Source organism: Sminthopsis crassicaudata, chromosome 3 (genome assembly GCF_048593235.1).
Source record: "Sminthopsis crassicaudata isolate SCR6 chromosome 3, ASM4859323v1, whole genome shotgun sequence".
NCBI classification, from domain to species: domain Eukaryota; kingdom Metazoa; phylum Chordata; class Mammalia; order Dasyuromorphia; family Dasyuridae; genus Sminthopsis; species Sminthopsis crassicaudata.
The window spans coordinates 618,476,400-618,487,846 of NC_133619.1; the positions used below are offsets into that span (position 1 = coordinate 618,476,400).

General features: G+C 40.8%; 1 protein-coding gene across 1 annotated transcript in view; it reads right to left on the bottom strand.

The window, feature by feature from the left end:
- The window catches only part of AADACL4 (arylacetamide deacetylase like 4), a 76,312-nt gene extending 67,073 nt beyond the window's left edge, over window positions 1-9,239 (bottom strand). The window contains exons 1-2 of the mRNA XM_074297637.1: window positions 9,110-9,239; window positions 2,806-2,923 (exon numbers count right to left, since the gene is read on the bottom strand). Of these exons, the coding sequence (XP_074153738.1) occupies window positions 2,806-2,899 (94 nt within the window). The 5' untranslated portion in view covers window positions 2,900-2,923; window positions 9,110-9,239. The remainder of the gene's footprint in view (window positions 1-2,805; window positions 2,924-9,109) is intronic.
- Between the last annotated feature and the right edge of the window lie 2,208 nt (window positions 9,240-11,447).

The following is an 11,447-nucleotide window of genomic DNA, read 5'->3' on the forward strand; positions in this document are numbered from 1 at the left end:
ATGGACAGAAAGTACTTTCTACTTTGCCTTCCTCCACAACCATCTCACCCACACACCACATCTACACCTCTAGGACTTTCCATTCCCCTTCTCATAGCTTCTTTTAGCCTTCTCTTATCAGCTGTCACTTCCTTACCACTCCCACAAGTCCATTACTGCCTTTCAATCCACAGTACTTCCCATCTCATTGTCTACAATACACCCACACTGAACTCAGCCCTAGTCTCACCTGCCCTCTTTCACCCTTGTCCCAGTCTGCTTTGCTACATTCCCTTTATTATCCTTCCCCTTCTTTTCCTCCTAACTATACTTGCCCTCCCCCTAAGTCTTAGAAGAGCTTTCTGTATCTCTAAGATCCTGTTAATCTGTTTCTCTATGTATCTATGTAATATGTCTTTCTCTCTACTTATTTCACATCAGAAATATCATCATTATCAATTGCCATGTTCTGTGAGCTCCGGTCTTTTGATGTTGCAGCTTCCAGGTCCACATCATTATCAATTGGTAAGCTCTTATTAAGGATCTACTATGTTCCAGGCACTTGTACCATGTTCTAGGAATACAAAGAAAAGCAAAAGGAAGTCCCAACTTTTAAGAAGCTCACATTTCTAATGGAGCTACATTTAAGATGGAGAGAAAGAAGGAGAGAATTAAGAGGCAATGGTGAAGGTTTCCAATAAAAAGTGAAATTTTGATTAGAATTTGAAGCAAACTGGGAAAGCCGGGGGATAGAGGTGAGGAGGGAGAGAGATCCAAGCATTGGAATAGCCAGAGAAAAATGTCCAGAACCAAAGTTGCAAATAAATAGATTGTTTAAAAAATATCACACAAACCAGAGGAAGAATGGGGGCAGGGGGAGTGTTTCAGACTCTTAAGTTCACCTGGTTAGCATGAGCTGATGTACCATAGGCTGGCAGCCTGCATACAACCAGGAATCACACTGGAGTGGTTTGGGCTAAAAACTAGGGGTATGGACACCAATGTGCTGAGAGTCTAAATTTCACCTTCACACTAATCCAAATCCAAGGTAACCTTCTCAGCACTCCCTCTTCTACTCCTCAACACCTATCAGCAGCAACATTCACTCTCTCTTTTCCACTGATCAGAGAAGAAGAAACAGCCTTCCTTCTCACTAAGGACCATGCTTCTTTACCTTCACCCTTAACCACGTCCCCTCTCATTGCCAGGACCTTGCTGTAGAAGTCACTCCTTTTCTCTCTTAGTAATAACCCATTTAAGCAATATATTTATATAGCATTTTAAAGTTTTATTCATGCATTCTCCTTATGAAAGCTTGAAATCCTCTTATATTGTTAAATAACCATCTTTTCCCCCCTTGAAGTATTATGCTAAATTTTTCTAGGTAAACGATTCATGGTTGTAGTCCTTGTTCCTTTGCTTTCCGGAATATCATGTTCTGTGATCTCCGGTCTTTTGATGTTGCAGCTGCCAGGTCCACTGTAAACCTGATTATGACTCTCAGATATCTTAATTATTTCTTTCTGGACACTTGTAGTATTTTTCCCTTGACCTCATAGTTCTGAAATTTGGTATAATGTTCCTTGGAGTTTTTATTTTCGGGTCTCTTTCCAGAAATGATAGCTGGATTCTTTCAATGCATTTTTAAAAAATTGGTTCCATGACATCAGGGCAGTTTTCTGTAATAATTTCATGAAAGATGCTATCCACATCCTCCTTTTAATTATAGATTTCAGATAGTCCAATGAGTCTGATATTGTCTCCCCTGCATCTATTTTCCATATCAGTTGTTTTTCCCAGGAAGTATTTTATATTTTCTTCCACTTTTTTATTCTTTCACATTTTTTTTTTATTGATTCTTGATGATTCATAGAGTCATTTCTGCTTGCTCAATTCCAACTTTTAAGGTAGTGTTTTCCTCAATTAGTTTTTGTACTTTCTTTTCCATTTGGCCAATTGTGCTTTTTAAGTTTAACAACTCTTCTCCCCCTCCCCCCCACCCCGAGGCTGGGGTTAAGTGACTTGCCCAGGGTCACACAGCTAGGAAGTATTAAGTGTCTGAGACCACTGAGACCACATTTGAACTCAGGTCCTACTGAATTCAGGGCTAGTGCTCTATCCACTGCACCACCTAGCTGCCCCCTAACAACTCCTTTTTAAAAAATACAATTAGCCAAATGGAAAAGAAAACAGTGAATTTTTGTATCTCTTTTTCCATTTGGCCAATTCTACTTTTAAGCAGTTTTCCAAGCTATTGACTCTTTTTTTCATAATTTTCTTATTTCACTCTCATTTCTTTTCCCAGTTTTTCTTCTACCTCTCATATATTTTGAGTTCCTTTTGTAAATTCTTTCATGAGTTCCTCCTAGGCTGGAGACCTGTTTCTGATTGTCTTTGGGGTTTTGCCTATGTGTCCTCGTCTGACTTTGTGTCTTAGTCTTTCCTGTCGCCATAATAACTTTATATGGTCAGATTCTTTTTATTGTTTTTCCTTCTTTCTCCTTCCCTCCCTTCCTCCCCTCCCACTCCCCCCCCCAGAGTCTCTGTCTCTCTCTCTCTGTCTCTGTCTCTGTCTCTGTCTCTCTTTCTTTCTCCCTTCCTCCCTCCTTCTCTCCCTCTCTCTTGCTTTTTCTTTCTTTTAAATTTGAGCACTATTCAAGGTGGAACACTTCTTGTGCCAGTGGCTGCAGACCCTGCCTATTTACCCCTGGTTTTGAACTGATGTTGCCCTGAGGTCCAAGGAGGATTCTCATGTCTCATGCTGACTAAGGATGTGGGATGAGGGATGGCTGGCACTTTTGGAGGCTTTGGGGTCTGGCAGCTTACCTGGTATTGATGGGGGTCTTGATGATTGTGTCTGGCATGTGCTAAGACAAGGTGGAGTACTGCTGTGTTTCCCCAGAGCTACACGGAAGCACATGGTGGTCTGGCTGCTAGAGGATACCTGTTTGGATAGGGCAATACCAGAGCATATGGTGACTCCTAGAGCTGTAGTCCTACCACTGGCTCCCCTGGTTTTTGACAAGGCATGGGGGATCCTGGTATTAGTGTTCTCCCATTTGCCTCTTGGCCCCCTCCACCACCCCAGGGCTCAGGATCTCCTGCTATTTTGTTGAGATGGAACTTAATGCTGACTCACTGGAGAGCTTCCTGTCTTGAACTGCACTTCCCCCAAACTCACCTGAGTGAGATGTACCCCACCTGCCAAATCTCCAAGTTTCCTGGGTCAGTTATTTAACTCTGTTTTCTTGCTGGTTCCTTCACTCCAGGATCTATCTTGGGAACACTATTTTATGGTTGCCCAGAAGTGAACATGGGAAGGTTACAGTGATTCACTGCTTACTTCACCATCTTGATTCCCAGAACTCATCTCCTCTGAGTATACCTTATATTTTGCTTTACATGTTGTCTCACCCATTAGCAAATGAGCCTCCTGAGGGCAGTGAGTGATTTTGCCTTTCCCCACTAAGCATAAGCTTCCTAAATGTTTGACTGTCATCTGATTTCAAAAGCATATAATACCTAAAGATGAGTGCATACTATTGCCCTCTGGGAGAAAAAAAAAATATTTTCCTGGGACACTGATGCATTGTTGGTGGAGTTGTGAAAGAATCAAACCATTCTGTAGAGCAATCTGGAATTATGCCCAAAAAGTTATCAAAATGTGCATACCCTTTGATCCAGCAGTGCTACTACTGGGCTTATATCCCAAGGAAATATTAAAGAAGGGAAGGGGACCTGTATGTGCCAAAATGTTTGTGGCAGCCCTTTTCATAGTGGCTAGAAGCTGGAAGATGAACGGATGTCCATCAATTGGAGAATGGTTGGGTAAATTATGGTATATGAATGGTATGGAATATTATTGTTCTGTAAGAAATGACCAACAGGAGGAATACAGAGAGGCTTGGAGAGACTTACATCAATTGATGCTGAGTGAAACGAGCAGAACTAGGAGATCATTAAATGATACTGTATGAGGATGTATTCTAATAGAAGTGGATATCTTCAACATAGAGAAGAGCTAATTCAATTCCAATTGATCAATGATGGACAGAATCAGCTACACCCAGAAAAGGAACACTGGGAAATGAGTGTAAACTGTGAGCATTTTTTTTTTGTTTTTCTTCCCAGATTATTTTTACCTTCCGAATACAATTCTTCCTTTGCAAAACAACAACAACAAAATTTGGTTCTGCACATATATATTTTACCTAGGATATACTATAACATATTTAATATGTATGGGAATGCCTGCCATCTAGGGGAGGGGATGGAGGAAAGGAGGGGAAAAATTTGGAACAGAAGGGAGTACAAGGGATAATGTCGTAAAAAAAAAAATTACCTATGCATCTGTACTGTTAAAAAATGCTATAATTATAAAATTAATTTTTAAAAAAAGAAAGAAAAAAAATTTTTCTTTTTTTTTCAACCTTAATCCAGTATGAGAAAAACTCACACATCGGGAAAGGGTTTCCCACCACTTCTGCCTGAAGATACTCCTAGCTACAGGATTGGGGGAAACTTTCTACTGCTGCTGTTAGCTTCAAGAAGCATTCAAGTCCCAGATCACACCAAGGAGCCCTTAGCTCCCCCCATTTAATGCACACATGGACAAGGCTACTGTCCACCAGGTGGTGCTAAACTCAAGCCACCAGCCTCAAGAGCTCATTGAGTCAGATTGCCAGGATGTTGAACCCATTCATGAAAGAAAATTCACTGATTTCTGAACTCCAGCCTAGCAGTTGATATTAAATATTGCTCAGATATATTCATTTTTAAAAATCTCTATGGCTCACTCCTGGGAGATTTCCTGCCTCGGGCTCAACCTTTTATGTTTAGATGATACAATTAACTTTTTGTGGCCATATAATGTAGAGCAACATCCTCCATTCTGTCTTCCTTTCTTCTAGTTTCTGGTGAGAAGGACCCTCCGTCTGCCTACACTAACCTCTTTTATGTCTTCTCAATCCTATTCTATCCCATTTCCCCAGAAAATTGCTCCATTGATCATTGTTTCCCTGTCTCTAATCTTTAATTATCAGCTCCAGTGGTTCCTTTCTTAGTGTCTTTAGATACTCTAAAAAACAAAACCTTCACTGAACTCTCCTATCCCTTCAAGGTAGTCTGATGTTGGTCCTCCTTCCTTTATCAGCCCAAACAAAAAGTTATTCTTATTTGGCACCTTCCTTTCATCTCGTCTTACTCTTTAAACCTTTGTGATCTTATTTCTGACTTCATCACTTAATTGCAATTTCTCTCTCCAAAGTTGCTAGTGACCTCTTAACTGCCACGATGGAGGGTGTTTTCTCAGTCCTCATCCTTATCATCCCTACTTTGTTTGATATCATTTACTACTTCTCCTCCTAGATATGTTTTCTCCCTGGATTTTATGATATTCTCTCCAAGGTCTTTTAGATGCTTTATCCTTCTTTAGTCTCCTTTGTTGTCCCATTATCCGTATCACATCCACAATTCTGATTGTATTCCAAGGTTTTGTCCTGGGTCCCCCTTCTCTTGTTTTTTCCCTTGGTGATCAGTTCCCATGAGTTTAATTTTCATTTCTGAGTGCTCTGTATCTCATACCTGAGCATTTGCATAATGGTCCACAGTAATGGAGAGAGTGGTTTCTCAGTGCCTTTGTAAAGGGCAGGATTGGTGAGAGCTTGGGAAAAGCTCTAAGAGTACTCACGTACGTCTGGGTTCTCTTCAGGGAAATGATTCTAATTGAAAAAAAAACAAAGACTTTGGGTGCTCCAACATGCAAAGGAACTGTCACCTTGGGCATATACCTTTCTAGCTTGTTTCATCAGAGACTGCAAGGAATGTCATCCTAGCTCCTTCACTGTATATTTTCTAGCTTATTCTATGAATTCTGTTTGCTTGGATAAATGGTATTCCTCATCGTGATGGTCTCTGAATAACTGGTATTTGATGAAAAAGCTATCAAGCCCTTGGATGTAGCTTGAAATATTTCTTTCCCATTAAAGGATAATGATAAGGAAAAATAGCTTGAACCTAAAAATTATTTCCCCTAGACTCTCCCATGGCATTTTCTTTCATTCCTTTGGCTTTAACTACCTCCTTGTTAACGAATCCCAAACCTGTATCCTTAGTTTTAACTCCTCTTTTGAGGTTTAGAATCATATCTTCAACTTCCTAGAGGATATTTTCATTTGATGTATCACATCTCAACATGTCAAATGTATTAACATTCTCCCTGAATCCCTATTTCTCATTTCCCCTATTTCTGCCTTTCTAAGTTGTATACATTGTTGGGGCTATCTTTGATTCATGTTACAGTCTCACCTCCCATACTCATCCAATTGTTCCATTTTTTTTTTGAGGCAATTGGAGTTAAGTGACTTGCCCAGGGTCACACAGCTAGGAAGTGTTAAGTGTCTGAGGTCAAATTTGAACTCAGATCCTCCTGACTTCAGAGCTGGTGCTCTATCCACTGCGCCACCCAGCTGCCCCTACCCTGTCTTTTTAATCCATCTAGACAACATCTCTCAGGGGGTTCTTCCCTTTTTTCTTTCCCTACTGCCACTCTATTAATAAAGGCCCTTGTTAACCCCTATGTTTCAAGTAGCAGCCTCCCGAGAGGTCTTTTCACATTCTCCTTTTTCATCAATGCCCTTCATATTTCTGGCCAAATGGTTTCCTTCCAGACTCAACTCAATGGCTATCTTGTAGAGAAATCTTTGATGATTCTCAAATTTTAATCCTAAACTTTACTAGGATTCTCAGATTCCTAGTGCCTTATCCCCAAAATCACCTTCCATGTTATATGTGTTTATATATATATATATACATATGTATATATATATGTATATATATATAATATACATGTGCATGTCTGTGTATGTATGACGGAAACACCACCTTCTCTGCAGGGAAAAGTGGTCTAAGCCCATCAAAATAGCTAAGATCTTGAGTTTTCTTCATCTCTGGAGCCAAGACAAGATCACAAGGCCTTGAATGAGCTTATAGAAAAAGAGAAAAGGGAAGGGATGAGATAATCCTCTTCCAATGCAACAACTGCAGAGCAGATGCAAATTCAGAGAACATACCTGAGGTATAGTGTCTTCTCCCCAACCCACCTGGAGAAATAAATATTAAGGGGCAAGTGGCAAAGCATAAGAATGCCTTTTCATCATGACCACTTATCTGCATGACTAGAGCATCCATAAAAATTGTGAAGAATGTAGGGGAATTGATGATTTACATCCCTCCTCACTCTTCCCCATTTTATTGGGGAGATGACTGGAGAATCCTTCTCTAAGTGGAACATATGTTACAGTCAAATTCCTGTTTTAAACAAACCAAGAACTTGAAAGTCCAGTCCACTAACAAGCCTAACTTTCATTGCCTTATGATAACCTAATAAAACATCAACCCCTAATCTGTTATAAATAGGTAGATAGATAAGGAGGAAGGGCAAGAGAGAGAGAGAGAGAGAGAGAGAGAGAGAGAGAGAGAGAGAGAGAGAGAGAGAGAGAGAGAGAGAGAGAGAGATGATAGATATAGATATAGATAGATCTACTTACCTACCAGTCTTCCCTACTCTATTCATGTCTTCTCAGTCCTTTCTTTATACAAATTTAAGTAACATTGATCTATTCCATCTTCACTCTTGAATCTGGGAGCCAGAAATACCCTAAGTGACCTAAGTGCTTAAAAAGTCCTGAAGACTTAAAATTTAAAGGGAAATTGGTGGAGAACTATAGCTCCCTCATTTCTTGCCAACTCTACTCCATCTCTCTTGAAAGGTAGGCTTTTTATCTCTACCCGTGCCAATGGGCTTTGGGGCTAGCCTGAGGCAGGTCTTATTTAAAATATCCCATCATTCCTTGATCTCTCTCTCTCATGTCCTTTCCTCAGAGAGCAGGTGCAGTGGATCAGCCCTGGATCTATAGCCATGGGATCTGAGTTCAGTCTCACTTCTATTTATCACCTGTAAGAACCTTAGCACCTCATTTAGTAATTCTGGACCTCAGCTTTCTCATCTGGGAGAAGAAGCTTCTTAGATTCCAAGGGGAAAGGCAGATGTGGAGATGAGCCATGTGTCTACCCACTTCATTCCTTCCTACCTTCCTGCACCATGGATTAGTTATGTCCTATGCATAAAAGATCCTTACACACTAAATGCTGAAGAACTTCCCTCCAAATCATTAAAGTCCTTGACTTTGGGACCAACAGATGTGAGTTAGAATCCTAACCCTGCCATAGAAATATTTTCTCTAGACTTATATATGTGCACATTGTTTCCCCCAATTAAAAGCAAGCTCCTCCAGAGCAAGGCCTCTTCTTGCCATGTTTCCCCAGGGCCAATATGAAGTCTAACCTAAAATAGGCCTTTTAATAAATGCTTGTCGTTTCCTTGGCTAATTGAGCAACCCAGCTGATCTTTCTAGACTTCATTTTTCTTACCTAAAAATCACTTCGAGCTTACTCTCAGATCTGTTCCATCTGCATGTTGGCTACTCACTCCCTGCCTTCCAGACCCTCTTCATGTTTTATCTTCCTGTATTAGAATCTAAGGTCCTTCAGAGTAGGGACAGCCTTAGTCTTCTTGACTTTACATCCCTAGAATTTAGTACCATGTTTAGCACACAGTAAGTGCTCAATAAATGCTCTATCTTGCTCTGCCTCTCTGTCTATATATCTATGGATCTAGCTAAAAGACGGCAAGGTATCTTACAGCTCTAGTTCCTGTAGTCACGACCATTGTACTTATCCCAAGATCTATGTGTGGGTACCCAAGAGAAACAAAGATAGAAATAAGGAATCCATTTCCTTTAATAAGCTTGTATTTGTTCTAAAGTAGATTTCTGACTGATGGTTAGTGTGCATTCAGGGAGGAATTCTGAGTCACGTTCTTGTCTTGTCCCCCTCCTTGAGCAGGCCTCAGTTCATCTGTTGAAGGTCAAAGCAGAGGGAGGAACAGTGTGCTGGCTTGCTCCCCTGTGACTTTGGCTCCTTCTGCCCCACAGCAAGATCTGAATGCTTTTCTGTAATTCCTCCACCCCTCTCCTGCAGGGCCCAACAGCTCTCTCCCTGACCTGTAAATCAGTTCATCGGGCCCTTTTCTAGGATCCAAGAAAAAGGCACACCCCATGGTGTTGCTTACTTAAATCGTTCTCTCCAACCAGGTATTCCAAGAATTCCACCCAAGGAGATCAGGGATGAGGTTTGCCTCTCTCAGTCCCTAGGGACCATCCCTTAAGAAAACAGACAGTGCTATTTGATAGCGGTGCTGAGGAAGCACATTCAGAACTGGCATTCCGAGCCCTGATAAACATTCCAAGAGAAACAATGCCTAGGCCGGCTCTACTGGAAGGGAAACTGAAGCCCCCAGACTTGCTGTGCTGGTGAGGGTGTCTACCTCCATCTCACAGCTTTGTAAGTACTTTTAAGACATACCACACCAAAGGGCTGTCTTCCCAACTAGAATGTGGGCTTTCTGGTTACAGGAAACATATAGTTTCTTGATATTTGAAAAGATGTACATGATAGGATTTGTTTGAGTGACCCCACTGCCTGGAAACCATTCCAGGTCTTTATTCAGCCCATCCACAAAGTATTTATTTTATCTAAATTCCAAAAGGGTCCTGTAAGAAAGGAAAAAGGGGAGAGAGAATCATCCCATGTTCCTTTTAAGGAAACTTTAGGGCAGGGGAGGGGAGAGAGAGGAACAGGGAGAGGGAGAAAAAGAAGGAGAGAGAGAGAGAGAGAGAGAGAGAGAGAGAGAGAGAGAGAGAGAGAGAGAGAGAGAGAGAGAGAGAGAGAGAGTGTTTCAAGGTATAATTTGAAAGAACACTGAAAGTTATGAGACCAGCATTCTAATCTTGAGCCCACCACTAACCATATGACCTCATTCAAAGTACTTCTCTCTGGGTCTCTCATTTTCTTCAGCTATAAAATGATGGGATGGGCTCTTTATAGTTGATCTCCAAGATCCCTGTAGATAGTAATATTGTACCACCTGTGGTCAGTTTGATTGAAAACAGTAATTTCAGTCAAAACAATTCCGTTACAGTTCCGTCGCCATAGGCAATTCAAAACACTTTCCATCTAGTGGCCACATGGGTGTGGCAGTTAGGGATTTCCCATACCAAAAATCCCCAGCCAGACTATAGGATCATAGACCTAAAGCTAGAGGGGGCATCAGAGGTGGTCTTCTAGCCCGTCCTCTTTATTATACAGATGGAATAGACTGCCTTGGAAGGGTCCCCATCTTCAAACTTGAAGGTGTTCAAAGGGAGCTGGGTGATCACTTGTCAGATATCTTTAAAGGACATTTTTGTGACATGGTGTAGTGAATAGGTCCTGGAATCAAGAAGATATGAATTCAAATTCAGCTTAAATAAGTTGTTAGTTAATGTTAATTTGTCTGGACCTCGGTTTCTTCATCTGTTATAAAATAAAAAAAAAAGGGGTAAGACCCAATGGTCTTTGTGGTTCCTTCATAGAATTTATGGTTGCTAAGTAGGGACAAGAGAGAAGAACATGATTTAAAATTCCTCCCTGAATCTACAGTTTTATGATTTGAAATTCTTGACCTGATTTGTCCACAGTGACACAGCTATTTAGTGGCAGCACTGAGATTAGATTTCAGGACTCCTGAATCCTAGTTTTTAAGTGGCATTTCATTGTTTCCATCCCCATTATTATCTTCTCATTACCTTTTGCCTGGATTATTGAAATAGGCTGAAGGAACCTCCCCACCTCTCTCTATTATCTAGTCCTCGGCATTCTTAGATATCACTGGCAAATTAACCTTCCTATTACACAGATCTGATCATCTTATTTGCTCAAAGAACTAGAGAGATTACTCATTGCCTACTGAATAAATTTCAGACTCAGTCTATCAGTTAAGGTCCTTCAAAATCAGATCCCTGCTTATTTTTTTCACTTTTTCTTCTACAAACTCACTATCTTTTAGCCAAACTGGGCTGCAATTATCCAAATATATCCCATAGTTTTCTGCCTCTTAACTTTTTCTCTTGTCTTTCTCTACTCCTTGAATGTCTTACTCCACAAGTCCCTTCATTGAAATCCTACCCTTTCTTCAAGATCATCTTCAAGCTAAAATTCGATTTTCTCCATGCAACTTTCCCAAGAAATGAGCACTTCTCCCTCTGAACTCTCATAGTATTTTAAATGTACTTCCCTTGTGCATATAAGTCACTAAGTGGTGCTGGTAAACATAGCAGTTTGAACTGCCATCATTCCATAAGCCAAAGGGAGCACATTGGGTCAGGTAGCCCTCCTTTCCTTTGAATAGATGGCACTTTTCTAACTACCAGTCCTGCTTGGCCTTTCTAAGCAAGGCACTTCCCTTCATTTCTTGGAGCCATGGCTTCCTTTTGAAACTCAATATGCCTAATGTTTCCCTGGTAGTGGGGAAAGCTGGGTTTTGTTCACTTTAAGACTGGAATTATTACCAGCTCACTTTTCTTTTTAAC